The sequence below is a fragment of the Nymphaea colorata genome, chromosome 14, assembly GCF_008831285.2.
Source record: "Nymphaea colorata isolate Beijing-Zhang1983 chromosome 14, ASM883128v2, whole genome shotgun sequence".
Lineage (NCBI taxonomy): Eukaryota > Viridiplantae > Streptophyta > Magnoliopsida > Nymphaeales > Nymphaeaceae > Nymphaea > Nymphaea colorata.
Genome location: NC_045151.1, coordinates 8,116,014 through 8,136,371, shown reverse-complemented (window position 1 = coordinate 8,136,371; position 20,358 = coordinate 8,116,014). Strand labels below are relative to the sequence as shown.

At 38.2% G+C, this 20,358-nt stretch overlaps 2 protein-coding genes across 3 annotated transcripts; one reads left to right on the top strand and one right to left on the bottom strand.

Moving 5' to 3' along the window:
• Nucleotides 1–2,036: 2,036 nt before the first annotated feature.
• On the top strand, nucleotides 2,037–11,768 carry LOC116267748 (DNA-damage-repair/toleration protein DRT111, chloroplastic). Of its 2 annotated transcripts, none has more exons than XM_050075273.1 (3): nucleotides 2,037–2,442; nucleotides 4,296–5,248; nucleotides 11,050–11,768. In XM_050075273.1, the coding sequence occupies exons 2-3, from the start codon at nucleotides 4,358–4,360 to the stop codon at nucleotides 11,344–11,346; spliced, it is 1,188 nt and encodes a 395-aa protein (XP_049931230.1). In that variant the 5' UTR covers nucleotides 2,037–2,442; nucleotides 4,296–4,357; the 3' UTR covers nucleotides 11,347–11,768. The 2 variants fall into 2 exon arrangements, with proteins under 2 accessions (XP_049931230.1, XP_031505495.1); XM_031649635.2 differs by lacking the exon at nucleotides 2,037–2,442 and adding an exon at nucleotides 3,418–3,540.
• A 2,478-nt stretch (nucleotides 11,769–14,246) lies between these two features.
• Nucleotides 14,247–19,789, bottom strand: LOC116267695 (protein BZR1 homolog 2-like). Its single transcript, XM_031649562.2, has 3 exons — nucleotides 18,817–19,789; nucleotides 16,646–17,127; nucleotides 14,247–15,131 (listed from the first exon to the last, which is right to left on the bottom strand). The coding sequence occupies exons 1-3, from the start codon at nucleotides 18,866–18,868 to the stop codon at nucleotides 14,541–14,543; spliced, it is 1,125 nt and encodes a 374-aa protein (XP_031505422.1). The 5' UTR covers nucleotides 18,869–19,789; the 3' UTR covers nucleotides 14,247–14,540.
• Nucleotides 19,790–20,358: the final 569 nt, after the last annotated feature.

The window sequence follows — 20,358 nt, the reverse complement described above, 5'->3', positions numbered from 1 at the left end:
TGTTTTAGCAGAGCATAGATTTTCGTTTCACCTCCATTGTTCTTTGTTACGAATGATTGAGTTGCTCATGCCCTTATATATTGAAATATCTTTATTAGCTTATTTGTTTTGTATGTTTGGCCCATCCTCTGTTTACAAAGTGTTTGATGCGTCGCCTGTGGCCTCCAGCCGACTGACTGCCCCGTTGTTTTGAAGTCTTTGATGCAGAAGTGTTGGAACAACTTCCCTTCAAAAAGACCTCATTTATCTTATTTGCTCATTGTTCTTAGATCTGCTACTTCACTTCCTATTAGATGAATAGGTTCTGTTCATAATTCTGAAAAAGCAGAGGCAGAGCTTATACACTTGTCATTTTAATGGTTGAGGCAACAGTAAGGTCATCAAACAACTGTGCCATCTCCAACAGAATAATCACACAGACGTTACTTGCCTAATGGGCTCCAGATGTCAAGCTCAAATTGCTTATCTTCTTCCTTGAGAATAGGTTTAGGAGGCATATGTGAAGGAATTAATGAAAGAATATCATGTATATTGTACATGACATGGTCCAATCTGCCACCTGAAGTGATTCAGGCACTAGCATGAATCACACTCAAATTAGTTCATTGACAGCGGCATGAGCAAAATAAAAAATTCTAGCTTTTATGATATGTTGCATCACTAATCATGGTCCAATATTTTGACAGTGGCATCATAAATAATTCTGTTGATTTTGTGACTCATCCACTGCTATTGGAACTATGGCAGGGTTTCTTGAAACAAGAAAGGGATGCTGTGGAACAGGAGTTGTGGAGACTGGAATCTTGTGCAATCCAAAGTCTATTGGAACATGCTCCAATGCCAGTGAGTATGTATTCTGAGATTCAATTCACCCAACACAAGCAGCAAACAAGAAGCTAGCTGATGCCCTCTTGCTCCAAGGCATTTCCTTCATTGGATGAGAAATATGCACAGTCCTGTTTCTCTTCAAACAAAATGAGAAAGAAGAGACCTCCCTGTTGCACCAATAGATTCTGCTATAAGAACCTTCCTTGCTACTGTTGCTGTTTCTTTTTATGAGTGTTACTATATGTGTGTTTGAGTGCTGAAGAAATAAAACTTTTTGGCATATTGGTGTAGAGTTTATAGGGTGTTTCAGTTACCAAATGAAAAATGTAATATTATTTTGTTTTAGATATTCTGGTTTTATATAAATGTTGTTGATTTGGGAAAGAATGCTTGAGAATCGTATATGACTTGTCATTTCTCCTTTCTCTCTTTTGCTTTTTCACATTGAAAGAGGTCAAAAGTTCGAAACTCCATTTGCAACACTTGACACATACTAGGAAAAGCAGTGACCACAGTTCACTGATGGAAATAAAGGGAAGACCCGATCTTGACATTACGATAAGATATATCAAGGCAACATTTAAAAGAAACAAAAATTCCAAATCATTGGTATTTTGTAACAAAAGAAATTCTTGGGTTGAACTTCAATGTCAAAAGAGATTACATGGATAGAGCTGCGATTGAATTTGCTCATGGATGAGATGATCCAGGAACATGAGCTTTCATCGATCTTAGGGTTCATCAATTGAAGGCCGCAATATTGTCATACAACTTATTTCATTTCTGAAAAAAGTCCCTTAAAATTTTCTATCATGTGCATCAAACATGGTTAAATTTACCAAGTTAAATTCTTCATTATGCATCAAACAGAGTTAAAATTAACAGGTTAAATTCTTCCAATGCATCAAACATGACCTCAAATCGAAAAAGGGTTAAATTTCATCCTGTTTTTTTTTCAGAAAAATTTTTCAAGAAAATTTACCATGTTAAATTCTTTCCTATGCATCAAACGCCCCCTTATATCCAAACAAGTTTTTTTATCACCTCTTTTTTTTCTTTTCCTTTCCATTCTCTTCATTTTCCATTCCCTTTAGTCCGCCTCTTCTCCATGGTTGCTCTTTTCCCGTCCGTAGGGAGTCATCCTCCTCTATTTCTATTGCATAGCAGACGGCTGAAGCAGCGTTTGATGATAGTCTAGGGCCCTTACCTACCAGATTGGGGCTTTGGGTGGTCGTCGGAAACAACAGCAATTTTCGGGTCTACCGGAAAAGAACTAGATGAGCGGCGGCAAACACGGTCGACCTGAGACCTACGCACTACTCTCCGACAAAGATCTACGACCTACTCTATGTCGATAGTGACAAAGGACAAGCCGGGAGATATGGTTCCACCAAAAACAACGGTGGATCCTCTGGCTTAGACAGAAGAGGAAACGTCAAACCCTTTTCTTCTACAGCTTGGGTCAAGCAATAAAATAAAAAAAGGCAGCAGGAGTTTCGTTCGGCGAGCGACAGCTCCCTAGGTTCAGTGTTGCAGATGAACCAACAGTCAACCTCAACGGAGCGGTAGCAGGGTCTACGGTCAGGTGAAAAGGAAATAAAAAAAATGGCAGAGGTATTCTCTTTGTCTCACTCTTATGCGTGCTTCAAGACAGACCGTCAATGAGGGTCCTCAAAAAAATTTCCTTTTTCCTTTCCAGATTCTGTATAGTCTCTGCCTCTGTCTAGGTTCTTACGACGCATGTATTGTGTCTGAACTAGCATGTTGCAGGCATTCTGTCTAATTTCGTCTAGGATGATTTAACATTTAGGCGACATGGTCTAAACAACATATAAGAAAATGACAAGATATTCATATATGCGCAGAGACAGAGTTCGTTACTGCATCACAGGTGCCACAAAAGTTCTGAACTTACTTGAGTTGGAAGAACAAGTCTAAAAAATGCAGCGGAATGGCACCCTTGATCGTCTCTCAATGCATGGTGTCTCTGGTATGTGCGTGTAGATTTTTGGGTTTGATTCTAGGAGGGTGCCGGTTAGGGTAGTCTCAAGATCAACTCTAAGTATAAGATTAGCTAGGGTTTTATAGACCGCCGACAAACGGTAGAGGTGGACATTGGGCCCGATTTCCGGTCCGAGCTCAAAGAAATCGGTTTGGACCGACTCGATAATGTATCAGTTTGGTTCAAGGCTCAATAATGTATCATATCGGTTTAATGAGATCCGATTTGGTTCGATAAATTTTTAATGTTATTTTTATTTTTATTAATGATATATATTTTATTATTAAAAAATATTTTATATTTAAAAAATTTATTTTTATTTTAAAAAATGTTTTTTTTATTTTAATTGAACTAACCTAAGCTCGAGTTTCAGATATCAAATCAGGCCCAAAATCAAGTTTCAGCAGCCCAGACTCTACCCTTATCAAGCCGAGCTGATGCCCTGTCAAACGGGCTATTGGAGAGCTAAGACATGGTCTAGTCACATCCGGCTTGTGATACAAAATTTGAGAAAAGTATACCCTATGATCCTGAAAAATAGCTCAGATTTTGGGGCTATTCTAAATAGAACCAAATCAGTGGTCTGCGTTAGAAAGTTATAAGGATATAAAGACGGCTTAGCCGCTTAAGGAGTCAGACTTCCCGAGTTGTGGCAGATCCACACGTCCCGTTCAGCCCGATTCGTCTCGCCGTCTTCCACGAGCTCTCCGGTATGCTGTTCCTTCCTCCCTCTCCCCCTAATACATCTGCAAATTCTCCTTAAAACCCTAGCCCTAGAAAGGGGAGAATATTTTCGGTTGCCTTGTTCCTAGGTTCTTGCTGTTTCCCTAAACAGTAACTCGATAAATACGACAATTTCTTTGATCCCGTCGTTAGGTTCTTGTTTTCTTTCTTCTTGTTGCTTCTTGCTTGCAAATTAAAGCAGCTGCTGTAGAGCTTGACTTTGAATGGATCGTTGGTCCTGGGTTCGCGAGCATTCCTTCCGCCCTATTATCTGTTGGTTGTTTCTCGATGTTCTTCGTGCACGGGCGATGGAATTTCCTGCATCAATGCTGCTTGTTGCTTCTTCTTTGTTGTTTTCATGCCCTTTTTTATGGTTATTCTTTTAGCAGCAAAAGATGGAATTTTTGCTTTATGTCTTCTTCATCTAATGGAAACATAAATACTGGTTTCCCTGCTTTATTTATCTCTTCGCTTTTTTGCCAACGAAAAAAGTGAGTATTCTTGTTGCCAGTCACTGCTTGCTGTGTGGTTTTCATCACCATATGTTTGAGAACAAGGGCCCACTAAATTTGAATGCAGTATCTAACCTACAGTAGGCTTGCATTCTCAACCAAATAAAAAATGAGGGTTTCCTGGATTTCGTTTATCTGTTTTTTCCAGGTGGACCTTTATCTTGTGGGAGTTCCTAACTTTATTTTCTTTTTCTCCATTTTTACCTGTTCCTGCTTGAATGCAACTATAGAGAAGAGAAGTCTACTTATGATGAGAAAGTTTACATAGAAATAGCAAGAGGAAACAAAAAAAATGTTGGGCGGTTTGTATGGAGATCTTCCCCCTCCTGCTTCTGTAGCTTCCTCTTCGTCAGGGGATGAAGAAAAGAACAATAGTTCATCAACATGGTCAAGCAGTGCGAAGATGGCACCTCCAGCCTTACGTAAGCCCTCTTACCTTTTCACACCTCCTCAATCAGTCTTGAAGAGTCAACAGTCCCAGGGAAGACCTAAAACATCACAGACAAAAACTGTCTCATCAGTTTCTACTGGATCAACTTTAATTGATGATGGAATACAATCAGTTGGCATTCAACCAGCACTTGTTGGTGTTACTGCTACTATAATTGAAGAGTATGATCCTGCTAGACCTAATGATTATGAAGAATATAGGAGGGAAAGGAGGCGGCGTTTAATGGAGGCGGAGATGAAGCGGGAGCTTGAAAGACGGCGACAAGAGGAGGAAGAAAAGGAGCAGGAGAGAAAAAAAGAATTAGAAAGAGAAAGGGAGGCAATGGAAAGAGAGAAGGAAAGGGAATATGAATCGAGGTCAGCATCGTTAAACATTTCTGGAGAAGAAGCTTGGAAACGGCGAGCTGCAATAAGTGGTCTGCCAGCGGCACCGAGGTCACCTTCCCCTACTAATGGAGATGGATTCACTATTGGGAAATCAAGCACAGCTGGGCTCGGTGTTGGAGCTGGTGGACAAATGACAGCAGCTCAGAAAATGATGGCAAAAATGGGTTGGAAGGAGGGTCAAGGGCTTGGGAAGCAGGAGCAAGGAATCACTACTCCTCTTATGGCAAAGAAGACAGACAGGAGAGCGGGTGTCATTGTCAATGCCAGTGAATCTAGAGCTGATAAGAAGCTCAAGAGTGTGAATCTGAATGGGCCTCCAACTCGTGTTCTCTTACTTCGAAACATGGTAAGGATTCATATGTTTCACATTCATAGAACTGTAACTTTCTCTTCCCTCCTTCTTTATGAAGCATTGAAAAGCAGCATTCCTGGTTTAACTTTCTGGGGAAATGACTTATTTATGAAGAAAAAATGTTATTGTACACATTTATTTTATATTTTTTAATAACTGCTGCTGGTAATAGGTCGAGTGAGGCCTGATTGGATCATTTGATAGGTGCAATCATACACATATAAGGTTGAACATAAGTTGGTATTGAGAATCTTTACCGGTGAACATAAATTGGCCGATATGCATAAAGTGGAAGACATATTGTCACTTTATACTATAGTAAGTTAGTAACATATCCCAATATTTTTTGAAAGTACTCCAATATTATTCCCATTTTAAAGACAGCTGATAATGGCAATGCAACAGCATGAACTGATATTTTCAAAATATCATTAAAACTGAAAAAGTCATGATGGTATTCTGGGATATTCCTGAGACTCTTTTTTCACTTTGTTTGGGCATGTAATTTTTTTTGTGGTTCCATAAATTCATTTACATGTTTCTGCATATTTTTTATAATAAAGGTAGTAGAAAAATCTATTACGTTATATCTTTCTTCTTTTGTTCTTTATATTTTTTTATGTTATAAAACTTTTAGCATTTTCCCGAGAAAATTTACATCTTAAAAGGAACTTAAGAAACTACTGAAGAAAACCTGGCCAGGAACAATACTGGGCATGATTGTTCATGGTCATAATTGAGTCAGGATTGTTCATCTCGACTTTCTCTCCCTTGAGTTGTTTACATGATGTGGTTTTTCTCAGGAAGATATTAGGAATCTTTTTTTGAAAGTTTTAGTACTTTTAAGAATGTAAAGAACTAAAAGAAAAGATTATGAGATAGTATGTTTCATGGTATTTTTCTTGCAACAATAGAAAGGAAAAAGTAACAAAACCTCTTGAAAACGTTAGAAAAAATGAGAAGAAAAAGAAAATTGTGCATAATGATGCAGAAAAAAGATTTTTTTTTTAATGTCTCAGCAACATATTGGAAATATCACAGGGTAACATTGCTGGATGGCATTGTGATATTTTTGTCTCCATTGCTGTTTTCAAATTGTCATAATATTTGATTTGCCTATATTATCAGCTGGCTTTAAAATGGCAGTAATATTTGGGTATTTTCAAAATGTCAGTGATATTTCTGACTTGGTTTATATGTAATCTATATTAACATGTTCAAAGAATCCAGTAATTTGCAACAAGTCCAATTATTTCTATCTTGGGGTTCTTGGAAACAACAACATAAGTGGCCTTAGCATGTTCCCCTCAGTTGTTGTCCATAAAGACCCAGAGCCAACACTTATGAGACAGCAAGAAAATTATAGGACTTCCATTCTGCTAAGATAACATGAATAAATCACACCTACCCATTTACCATGTCTTAGATTTCCAGGCGAGTGAGTACATGTTGATGTTTATTTATTGAATTTCAAAAATACATGTATGAATGAGAGTTGTCGATAAGTTACCAAGGAAAACAACCAGTTTCTTCTTCAAATTTGATTGCATTTGCTCCTGTCATTTGGAGTAGATTAAGAACATGGTGCATCAGGTGGTGCCAACTGATAATCATCTTCAAATAGATACAAACCATTTCTGACATATGAGAAGAATTAATCAAATCCCTTCTGCTTTCTATAAAAATGATAATATAAGGAACAGCAGATGAATTATCAAACAAGAAATTAGAATGTGCTTCAAATTGTTCACTTACTAAGCGATCCCACTCTCATGCTAAAAAGCAAAGGCACAGACTGACTGGCTTTCATGTAAACTGTATTTGAAGATGCTGCTGAAAGAATGATCAGTATGTGAACTTGTGAAGCACTGCCCAGAAGTGGAGGAAAGAGGGCTAGTCTCTACTTCTAGATAGTCCGAGATACTAATATTTAGCTCTTGCAAGCCGGTATAACTATAAGACCATAAGTTAAGTCTCAGTTCTGGAGTGTGCTGCTAATGCAGGTTGGTTTTTGCTACCATGTTCAACTAATGCAATGGCTAGGTCAACAAAATAACTTAGTTTCACGTAGTCTAAGCTTCTCTTGACTGGTAGAGGCTTGAATAGCTTCAACTTATCAAAGGGATGAAGGGAGAAGACAAACAACCTATTGCTATTACATAGTTGAATAAAAAGGCTACCTGAAGCCTCCTGCAATCACTTTGTTTGTGGTTGTTTTGCTTAGTGCCAAATGTCTTCATAGATAACGGTAGGACTTTTTTTTGATGTCTTGAATTGAAAAAAGATCTCAGGCTGGGGATGTTTTATTGTTAATTACTAGTTTACAGTAAACAACCTGGTATTTAGCCTGTTAATAGCTTGACATGGACAGATATGATTTTAACAAGTCAATGCTGCATAAAGAAGATACATGTAACATGTTATACAAGTTATTGCCACCCATTGCGAGCTGCAAGAGCTATAAGTTCATCTCTCGTCACTCGCATAATGACCTGGGATCCTTGATTACCTCACTTGTCTAGACAGCTTATATGAAGAAGAGAATATCATGATTCCTGCATCAGGAACCTTTTGATTTGCCTTCAGAACTGACTGAAGCTAACATACCTTCACTTATCCTCTTGCAACAGTTATTTGCTGTGAAAGGTTGTGTTCATGTTTTGTCCATCATTGGCATTCGTTCTTTATTGTGCTTCAAGCCGGAGTCACTTTTGTATTCACACATAAACCCATTTGCCACATATACGGTCATCTCAATAGAGAAACCCACATATCAATTTGAACCCACATATCAATTTGAACCTTGGCCCTGCCGTTAGTGTGGGTCCTGGAATATTTTAAAGGGTGTCTGATGTGAAGTTGGTGACATTTATTGCGTTTGTCTTGACATTATAGTCAATCTTCTTTCTTTGATTTTTCCTTCTTTCTTTTTCTATTTCTCCATGTTCTTATTGAACTCTCTAGAAAGCGAGAAAAATTCAAGTCTTGGACCATGTCACACAAACTCGTGTCTGGAAGGGCGTTGCACCCATTTCAACATAGCTGGACATGTGTGGGTAAAGGATATGGCCTGGACAAACTGACAGTTATGTTTCTTTTGTATAGTTATGTACTTTTGTTTATTATTTTATATTTTATAAATATCAATAATGAATATACTACTGTTTGCTTACATCCTTTTACATATTTATATATTGTGTCTATGCACCCAAGTATTTTGAAATTCCTCCCCCAAGTGTTCACCCACACCATGTGAGATAGTTTTTGGATAGAGTGGTTACTGTTGTATGCTCCTTTAAGGCCTCTTTTTTATTCATTTTTATATATTTTACATTAATATGAGTAACTTTATAGTGCAGTTAATGCTATCAGTCATCATTACTTTTCTTCTACTAGTATATGGTCAGAGTGGTTACTGTTGTATGCTCCTTTAAGGCCTCTTTTTTATTCATTTTTATATATTTTACATTAATATGAGTAACTTTATAGTGCAGTTAATGCTATCAGTCATCATTACTTTTCTTCTACAAGTACATGGTCATAGATCATTATTTGCCTCCTATATTTTCAATGTATTGCTATCTTTCACCATATCTCACCATGAAAAATATAAAGAATTGGATGCTCTCTTTCTCTCTCTCTCTCATAAATCTATTTCACTGATTGTTTTTTGCTAAATGGACTGACAACTTCATATTTGCACTTTGTACTGATTTGTCAATCTAGTTTCTTTGTTGCATATGGATGATGCAGTTGGTTAAATTATTCACAACTAGCTGATTGATATTGCTAGCTACATCCTGGAGGGAATGAAATAAAATTGTTCTCTTAGAGTGTGTTTGATGGGTGGGACATTCATCACATAGGTTCAAGAATATCCCTCCTCCAAACGGGGTAGAATGCTCTTGCAGATAAACTCCTCCCTCTCCCTAGTTTTTGGGTCTGACCCTCTTCACCCTGGTGAAGTCATCCAGGATAGGTCACCTGAGTAACTTCTCCAGATATTCAAACATTCTCTTAAGCTTGAATCAGATGTGTTGCTAGCAGTAATTTTGTTTTTTCTTTTTCTGTTCCTAGCTTCGAATCTTCTGCTTTAGATGTCTTCATATTCTATTTCTAGGATGTTTGGCTTAACCCTTCTCAAACCAATAATGCAGTTAATAAGTGCATCATGGAGAAAGCAATCACTCATTCAGATCATTCCTGAGTTCTGGTTCGCTTTTTGAATCGTAACTGTGGTGTTTGTGACATTTGACCTCCAGAGGGATAATATGAATAATTTAAGGTTGATCCAATGGAAAAAAGAGAATATGCATACACAAATGGGAATAATCATTTTGCCAGTTAAATGTAGCGTTTTAGAATATTTCTCCCCGATCCTGTTGTCATTATGCCAGTTAGATTTAATGTTCTGGAGCTCCTTGTGTTCGTTTTAATATGAAAGGTTCCTGCTTAATCTTCAACCAATTTGTGGCGTTGGGATCATTGAACAACACTAGATGTCCAAAAAAATGTCCAGTGTAATTTTATAGAGATAATCCTCTCTAAATTCAAGTTACTATTATAGATTGTTTCTGCAGACCTAACAAAACAGCTTGAACTGCTAGCTTTGGTATCCTTGAGCCAGAGTTTTATCATGAAACTTTGGTTAAGTTTCATCTAAATCCTTGGTTTAAAGCTGAGGTCAAAATGAAATTAGTTATTGTTCCAGACTTCCAGTAATAGTCTGTTTACTTTGACGTCCAAGTTCATGCTTAGATTCAGACTTTCAGTACATGAGAAGATTTGTTTGATAGTTCTGTAGAGCTTGACAGACGGAGATTCAAGTATCTTTACTGCACTTCTTTAGTAGTAATGTCAAGCCAAGGTTCAGCATAATATGGATAGGTCCACAGATTTCCTGGAAAATCAACTTTTCAAGGCTTGGCTTATGATCTGCTCAGAAATCTTGCTTAGACAGGTCAGGAGTCATTGGAACTTTGAGCAGGATCCTTTGAGATGGCTGCACACGATGAACCATGTAGTTTTAGGCTTTTAGCCTTTTAAGGGATGCCGAAGTTGGTCCATATTTGGGAAGAATGATTGCTTGCAGTGACCTGTTTGTTGACCAGCTGACTTAAGTGTCGGACATTTCTAGCTATTTGTATCTTTTTCAGATTTTTATGTTTCATTAAGAAAATAAATGTTTCACGGAATGTACTTTCCACAAGTGGTGAAGCAGATGGTGAGGGAGGAAGCTCCTCCCTGACATCTGATGCCCTCGGTGCAAGGTCCGCTTCAGAGGATAAGTGCTAGTAAAAGGTGCCCATCTGTCAAGGTGAGTGGTCACTGATCATCAACAGGAGTCGGGGGAATCCAAGTGCGTTTATGTCCTACAGGACTCAGAGGAATGGGAAGACTTTGCTTGGTCGGGGATCTGCTCGAACTTCCTACTTAAAGGCCTGAATTGGGAGGATGCTTTCTTCCCCAAGCTATATTTTGGTTCCATGTCTTTTGACTATGGCTTCTGCAAGCCCATTCCTCAGAATGGCACCACCCATTCTCCCGCTCAAGGGCCACTTTTTGTTTACCTATATCCCATTCATTTCCAGCGGAATAAACCACCTGGGGAGCTTGCCATAATTTTGCCCATTCAGAAATAGTTCTCTTGCAGAACAAGGATATGGTCCTGAATCTTCTGATTTAGTTTATGCAAATTTTGGGACAGAATTTGGATGAGAATATTCAATATAGTATAGCTGTTTTGTTGTTTCACACTTGGGCCTGCTTGATTGTGAATTCTATTTGGTGTGTAGGTTGGTCCAGGGCAAGTTGATGATGAACTTGAAGGTGAAGTTGCAGAGGAGTGTGCTAAACATGGCACTGTTATGCGCGTTCTAATATTTGAAATCACAGAGCCAGGTTTTCCAGATGACGAAGCTGTTAGAATATTTATTCTGTTTGAGCGACCAGAGGAAGCAACGAGAGCATTTATTGATCTAGAGGGTCGATACTTTGGTGGTAGGTTGGTTCGAGCTTCATTTTATGATGAGGATCGTTTCGGCCGTAATGAGTTGGCTCCAACATCTGAAGAAATTTCTGGCCGTCATTGAAATGCCTGTCACGGTTGGTATGAGTGTTGTTGGGGGTTATAAGTAGCTCCAGAGATCTCGGTTATGCTTGTCGGCAGTGAAATTATTAACATGGTAAGGACATTTTTATGCTCTCAGCCAAAAACCATTTTCATGTTTCCGTTTGTTTTACTGTTGTCATCAGAGATCCATTCGTGTCTAGAGGAACTAATTCTTCTTTTTTGATTTTTACACACTGAACTGCACCTGGGCTGGTAACTAATCCTGTTCAAGGTCATAAAACGGTTACTACCCCAATTTCTCCTTTTTTTACTTGATTTTTCATTTCGTGGTGGCTAGGATTGATGAACTGGTTGAAGTTGCCTAGACAGACTCAAGCTCATGAGAAAGTTGCTTAATGAAATAGTTGTTTACAATTACTTAAAATTCCTTCTTTCGATGAAGAGATAAAATTTCAACACAAGTTTAAGTGCAAGCTTAGCCTAAATTTCCTGACGTATATTTAAACTGTAAACTAATATATTTATAGAATAAATGTTTTGATAAATCAACCATCGTTCATTTTCGTCTTGGACGGCTCTTTTTTGATGCTTGAAATGGTCTCTTTACACGCCAAGCTGGTGATCTCAGCCTATCCATGCAGCTTTCCTTGTTTCCTTTTCCTCTTTGGGTCACCACTTCTTCAACATGTGCAATGGGAATGCCACTTTAAGTACGCTTCAGATAATTTCTCCTATTCGATCTGCCTGAGCTGCTGCTGCTATCAGAGAAAGTGAGGATGAACCGAACCGATTTTAGGATTCAGTAAAATTTTCTACACAAGGCGTGTGCAAGAGCAAGTACTAGAAATGGGATATCTTGGAACTGGTATGACAAGAAGCATCGTCGTTTTCCCTGACCAATTTGAATTTTTCCTCAAAAGCCCTGGCCTCGAATTTAAACTATCGTAGCAATATACATGTGGAAGGAAGAAATATTTTGAGTTAAGATAACTTCAAGGTCGGGCAGGCCGCAAGCTCGACCAGCTTTTTCAGAAGCATTTGAATTAAAACATTGTGGAGCATTAATAAAGTGCTTTTTTAGAGGATTTAACGCAAACTTATGAGATGTTATAAGCTAGAATGATGCCACAGAGTCTCTTTCTCTAGGCACACATGATAAAAGTGCAATGAGTTTTGCATTGCATCCTAAAATCAATAAACAACTACAAAGTTGTAGGCCATGTACCTCTATTTGCAACAGAATAAAAAGATGATTCACTTGCAGCAGAGCAAAATCAGCTCGTTGAGGCTTGATAGGAATGGCTTTCACGAGTGGCGAAGCCACACACAAGCACAAAACTAATGCGATGGGCAATATTCTGGAGAAAAAAAGAACTGAACACTAGAGAATCGTAGTAGAGCGCCCCCACTTTGAATTACTAAACCTCTCTTACTCTATGTCCGTGACCTCCATCCAATTTCATCCCTATATGTCGCTTTATGTTCATATGAGGATGCACATTGGATTTGGATGATTGTTGAATTTGGTTAGATATTGGGAGAAAATGTGCATTCGGCAGTTGTTGAATGCCACTTCTTTCTTCATTTGAGTAGGGTCTAGATCTTGCTCATGATGGGTGGATATGGATGTAAGAAACAAACATTGTCTCATTACCACACGATGGAGAAACAGAAGATAATACTTCCAAAGTATGTTAAACATGTGTTCTTAATCAACATACTAGCAATAAGATCATGCAACCTATGACTTTGACAAAGAATAGCCATATGTGTACTGTTAGAGTAGCACAAATGGTTTGACTTCCAAAAGAAAATCTTGCAGCCAATCATATAAATATAGTAACCTAGAACAAAATTTACTTATATAAGTTTCAACACATTTAGTCCTGGAGCATTTGATAATGCTGAATATGTTAAATTGAGGCTTCCCATTATTCTCTGTATGTATTATATATTGTACCAAGCATTTTTCTTGGCGATTCTATTTGCTGATAATAAATATAAACATTTTGTATTGATAAATGTATTCTAAATTAGATGCTTTCCCATATATGCCCCATCCAATCTAATCATTCACGATCTCAGACAAAATACTAAAATAATAATGATAATTCATCATCTCAAAATAGAGTTAATTGTTTCATAAAGGCAAGAACAAATTAAATACATCAAAAGATATATCTCGCATCCCTAGGGACGCGTATAATGAAAAGTAGTAATCATTCTTCATTTTTCTATTTTAGTCAACTTGTTTATTGGTGTAATATATTTGGTATGTTTCATGTATTACAACTCCCAGGTACGAGTTTATGCAAGGATTGAAGAGACATTTTTTGGCATATAGATCACTAAGACTCCAAGATTTATGCAAGAAGTACTTTTACTCCAACTTAAATAATCCAAGCCCTTGGATGTGGTTACCAAGTCTACATGATTTGGGAGATCATGTCGATCTCCTAATTTCATAATACAACCTCATGTTGGTTCGATCCTATACGAGACACTATACTTGCTCTGGTATCATCCTGTCCACACCTTTTACATCTGATTTCAACCCTACAAATAGTTTCATGTGCGCACGATGATCGCTATTGCATTTGGATGACTTGACTTCAGAATTTGGTTCGGACAAATGAATGAGGTTTAAATTTTGTCCTATGTAGTCACTCCTTTCATGGAGTGGGGTTCAGATCATGCCAATCAAATGCACCAAGACCAATAGACCAGATCCAGCATAGTGTGCTTGCTATGCTTTGCTTTACTTTACTGCATCAATACAGACAAGCTTCTTGAAGAAGAATGTAAAAAGTACAAGTTATGATTCTTTGTACAAAAAGTACAAGTTATGATTCTTTGTACAATGACATTTGTAGTGAGTACTAATGACATTTTGTAGAAAAAAACAAAAAAAACCCAACACCTTTTTTTCTACCTATTGTGCATTATAAAAGTTAGACACCAGTTTCAAGATAACACCAAAACAACGTCTTGTCACCATGGGCCAAAGATGTGAAGACAAATTAGAAGCACAAGGAAAGGCCACAAAAGTACGAGGTGCACTCGAAGTCTTGGAGAATAAAAAAAAAAAAAACTGGCACCAATTTCTAGCCCCTATTACTACCTTGATCAGTATAACTTTGCATGTCCAAAATTTGAAATTTTCTGGGATCTTTGCCACCAAATCAAAGGGATTGGAGGGCGAAAATTTTGAGTTCATATTTGGCTTTGTGGAGATCCAGTTGGAGTGTTTCGATTCGATGCCCACGTCTCTTGAAACAGTAACGGGTGTTGCCCATGATCATGGAGCATGAGGATGGAAGTAGGGATGTTCCCCCCTAGTCCATACCCATTCATCAGCAACCCAGCAGTTGGTTCCGACGCGTGGCCGGCTGGGAACTCATCCTGGCTGAGAGAGAGAGAGATTTGATTATGGTTCAGAGTAGTGAAGCTTCTGCAAGTGGCTGCACTGACGTCCTCGCTCGATGTGGGGGATGCAAAGCTGGCCAGAGAGGAAAGTCCGAAGACCGGCCGAAGAAGTTGTGGTTGTGGGCGCGAAGAGGAGGAGGAGGCAGTGACTGGAATGGGCATGCGGCATGGAGATGCAGTGGTGGACGAGCCCTCACCTGCATGACCTCTTGCTTCCATGGTGGCGATGCAGATGTTGCTGTGCTCCCTGAAACTGCTAATTAATGAACAACCAAATGTTGCCTGCTGCCTCCCACTTAAGGTAGCTGCAGCATCAAATAGGTTCTCCATAGGCAGCGTGAAGCGTTGATCACCGCCCCGCGTTCTGCATCTATATCCCTGCTCGAAATTTCATTTCCCAACACCGAATTCAGCCACAGTATTCATAAACTTTCAACACAAAAGGCTGCTCGAAATTCCATTTCCCAACACCGAATTCAGCCACAGTATTCATAAACTTTCAACACAAAGGGCTTCGTACAAGTATGATACAATTAAGAAAATCAAAAGAAGGGCTTCGCTCCCATATTTAGTGCTCAAAAAATTAACAGTAGCCTTGTTGGGTAACGATTCAACAAGACAAAAAACACCAAGTTATCTATCTTGTAAGTTAACTTCATCAAATACAGAATATGAACACCATAACAACATGGTTTTTAGTTCCATGTTCACAAATCTCTAATGCGATATTAATTATAATTACGGCCTTCTCTACATTTATTCTTCACTAATTATCGCATTCGTAGGTATTCTATTGCGATCAATAAAATTTGCACTTATAAGGCAAAAATATTATCCAGAGTTGTATCCCTTGCTCAATACTTGCATCCTATTTTGTTAAATATCTTTTTGAGAAATGAAACTCGCTCTGATCAATTCAACCATGTGAAACACATTGTTTCCAGATTAAATTTGGTGCAGTAAAATATTTTGCCCATCAAAGATACCCTTATAAGAAAAAAATTGGAATTGACAACAAATAAAAATCAAAGATATCAACTTGATAAGGAAAAAAATCTTATAAATAAATTTATCCTAATAAATTATTAGGACGGTAGACACCGAACGAGAAGAAGCAACTGAACATAAAAGAAAGCGACAGACAGTGGCATTTCCTCAAGGACAACGACTCAATAGGAGAAAGCCCCCAAGCACTGGGACTAAAAGAGGTATGGGCAAATTTGTCTTTTTAAGTAAAAGGCGATAGGACACTATCAAGTCTAATTTAAGTACTGGTGAGACCTCTTAAACCATACAAATTGTCATTTCTGCCCCTTTATGGCATCTTTTTTGACGTGGAAGAGAAGAAGCTTGGTTTTTAAAAAATGACACATCCCTATGCCATTTGTTCCCATACAAAGGCAAACAAACAAAATCCTCTCGATTTTCTTGACATGCAGCGTTAACAAAGAATATTATAATGGGTATTCATCTTTATGGAAGTCGAATATGGGCAATATTACTATGTAAAAAATCCATCGAAAACAAAATAAATAAATATTCCACGTTCAGAACTCCATCCAATGAACCGATGCTTTTATAGAGAAAAGCGTTTCCTAACAAACATTTATATGATTTTCAACTTTCATTGTTGGTTTCTTAGAAAAGGAAAAACCGTTAATAGACGATAGGCATCTTGCTGTTATGGTACTGTAGCTGTTAACAACTATGGATGTATATGCAATATACGTAATGTTGTATAATTCAAATTTCAATTTTATGAAGATATTTTTGGAAGTAAATGTGAAAAAATTAAGAATAATAAGCGTTCCTCATATTAATGTTTTTTTTTTTTTTTGGTTCGATCGAGGAGAGAGGAGCAGGGGAAGGGGGCGTTGTGTGGGCCGACTGACCTGCTGTCGTTGGGGAGCTCGGTAGGTGGTGCCGTCCGGCTCGACGACAAAGCCAGCCTCGGCGGCGAGGGCGCGGAGGACGTCGTTGATGTCGGCACGAGGGGGGAGGTCGTAGCCGCCGTGCTTCCTTAGCCCGCTGAAAATCTTGGTGGTGATGGAGCGTCGCTGCCTCTCCCGTAGCTTCGTCTTCTCCTTCTCTGTGGCGCTCGCCCTGCTCCCACCTTTCCCCCATCCTGCCTTCCCGCTCTGCTCCACCATCATCATTCCTGCCGCCTCCTCCTCCGATATCGACTCCATTCTATCCCCGCTTCTACTGCTCTCCCTCTCTACAATGGCGGGGGAGAGAGAGAGAGGTGTTTCTGGTTTCAGGAGGAAGCCGTCCTGAGAGCCTCCATGAAATCGCCTTGTAAAGTGCTTCCTCAGTCTTCCAGCAGCCTCTCTCTCTTGGCTCTCTGCACATTCAGGGAGCCAATGGGAATTCCCTTTGATACATAAATAAAAACAAGAAGTTTTCAGAAATGGAACTAAAAAGAAAAACGTCTAAAATTTTAAATTTCAATATGTACGCAGTGGTGCTTCAAAATATATATATATATATATATATATATATGAAAAAATCGACCCACCCAGTAAATAAAATTTGTTTCATAGGGGCCGGCCATCCATACTTGGCAGAAGTTTTAAGGCTAACATTTTTTTGAAGTTTGTCAAGGCGAAACTAACTTTTTTGAAAATTGTTAATATGTAAAATTATATTTTTCAAAACCTAGGGGAGGCCTGCCAGCCCAGCCCGCTTATCCCAGACCATGCGTGAAAGGTTACTGTTTGAGCAAATCTTTTTTTTTTAGAAAGACTTTTCTGTCTAGTTTAAAAATTTGGATGAAAAACTTTATGTATGAGAAAATGGTTCTCGGTGTGGAGGTCAGGAAACTTTTTAAACACTTAATATCTTTCTCCAAAAGCTAGTCGTTGGGAATTACGACAAGGAAAGAACTGAGAAAGGATGCGCTCGGAGGTACCTTTGACGGCAATGTATGTCGCTAATTAATTTCGCCGGTTGGTCCCCGCACCGCTAAAAAGGAGGCGGGAGGAAGGGGGCAATTACATCCACAAACGGGTATTGGGTTACTGAAGGCACAGAATACTCGATCCAACGTCCGAAGGATCGAAATCCATACATGAACATGATGGGGCGGTTTCCTTTTAGTTTTACGACACTTTTTTATCGGTACTTTCATAATTCAAAAAAAAAAAAAAAACTGATTTTTTTTTCTTTCCCATTGCATACATCTCAAACTTTTAGCATGGGTACTGGACAATCAAGCCAAGCAATATTTTCTGCCATGCTGCCAAAAAAAAAAAAAAAGTGAGTGGTCTATGTGAGACTTTTTTTTATGAGTAGCACTGATGTTAATAGGCAATGAAGGGGGGTGGATCAGGAGGGATTTAATGAAAAATGAGGAAATAAAACTGTAAGGGGGCGTTTAAAAGCCTTGGATTTGATATCGTTATGATTTGAAAACCATGGATTTACAATCTAACCCTCTCCCTCCGGAACTTAAATCCAATATTTTCTCAAAGTAAAACAAAGATATTAAGTGTACATCTTATCTTATACCTGACCTAAAATCCTTCGTTTAATAAAATATGAATTTTACCATATGATAAAAAAACATAACACATCATATTATCCATATTATATCCATGGAATCAAACTCCCCTTTCGGATCTTAAATCCAATATTTTCTCAATGCCAAAAAAGTTAAACAAGGATATTAAGTGTGCATCTCAGATCTGACCTAAAATCCTTAGTTTAATAAAATATGAATTTACCATAGATCTTTTATCGTATGAACAAAAAACATAACCCATCACAATATCCATATTATATCCATGAAATCAAACTCCCCCTAACGGAGCACCGACTATGCTTCAATCAGTTATTTCTTACATTATTATTTAAATGGAAAAACCAGTATATATCCTTAACGATATTCGCATCTTCAAATATTCACACATTCAAATATGAATAAAGAAAAGTCATAAACGAATGTGAATCTAAAATCCAATTTTATAATCTGAATCTAATTTTTATATTCATATTTGAATCTTAATCCAAATTTTCAAAATGTAAGAACATTCACTACAATATCTTAGGGCACAAACAGTACCTGATGAGTCCCATATATGCTCGCCCCGAATTGGTTTCAATCCCGTGCCCATTTGCCTATTTTCAACCTCTACTTTTTCTCGCGCAAACCAGAATTTTCGCTTGATCGAACTAGGTATCTTTGTTCGGGCTCCGTTTCTCTCGCAGATGCATCAAGAGAATGGAGTCTTGATTCTGATTTTCACGGCTTCATCAAAGAAAGTGGAGAAGCACTCCGATTGAGTGAATCTCGACTAGAGGAGATTGAAACTCAAAGTTCCTGGGGCTAGCTAATAGGCATTCGATTGAGAAAGGGAGAAGATAAAGAGGAAAGAGATCGATCAGCAGAAAGAGAGGAATCAAGGGACTTCATCATCTCCGCTCGACTTTCTTCTCTTCCACCGTTTGCTGTTGTGGTTCAGGTTCAACTAGAAAGAGTCATCGCTTGTGATCATCCTCCTTTGTTCTCTTGTTCACGAGGTTGTTATCCACCAGGCTGGAATATCCGGAGGCCATTCTTCATTTGCATAAGCTTTTGTCTAACGTGCTTTCTCTAGGATGTGGCAATATAACGATGGTTCTTAACGAACATTGTTCTGCACATGGAATGGATTAATTTGCCAATTGCTTCACTTTGATGGCCACCTTGAGTTACAATTTTTATTCTTAGTATACATTATTGAAAATTTAGCAACAAAAAATTGAGTGCTATGACTCAATATGTATCTCTTCTTCTGTACGTCGTTTTTTTCTTGCATCGTGGCTTGTATGTCTATGTATGTAATTGTTTACTGAATGTGGCTGCCGTAGAGAGACAAGTTCCTATTTCAAGGAAAAGTAGCTGCGGGGAATAAATCTCATCGAATGAATAACACTTTTGCCCCAGCATAGTTCCACCTAATATCTGCTCATTGGTCCCCCTCCTTTTGGTACAGGAAATATCATATGTAGGATCTACAAACATCCCTCCATCTCTAAACCAAAAGAATCATTTCCAAGTTGATTTTTTTAGATGTGCCACCCATCTGAAAAAAAAGAAAAATTATTTCCAAGTTCTAAAAAATAGAGTCTGTCCATATCTAGATATCTAGATAAATTTTAGGAGTTGCATCTTTTATTCGTAAATATGGTTAGTTTTCAGAATTGAAATATGTATGTATATAGGTTGTTAATTTCAAAGGGGATGAAAGTTTCATATTTATTCAAACATTGCAATTGATCAAGTGTGCCACCTATTAAACTCCAGCAAACTTGTGAAGTACACTTGTAAACTCATGGAGGTATACAAGCTAATCTAGGTGATGGTACGCAGATGTTCAGTAAACAGTCTATGAGAAAGACTGTTAATGTGCTTCACCTAACTAATCAAATTAGTGACTGATGACATCAGGCATATTAGAAATTACTTGAGAGAGATCTCAGAGAGAGAGAGAGAGAGAGAGAGAGAGAGAGATTGCAAGTAGTGCCTGGGCTGTGCCAATTTAACGGTTGTATATAAAGCAATTGTATATTCTTTTTCTTGTATGACTAAATCTTCTCTTTTTCTTGATTCAGGTGTCTATTG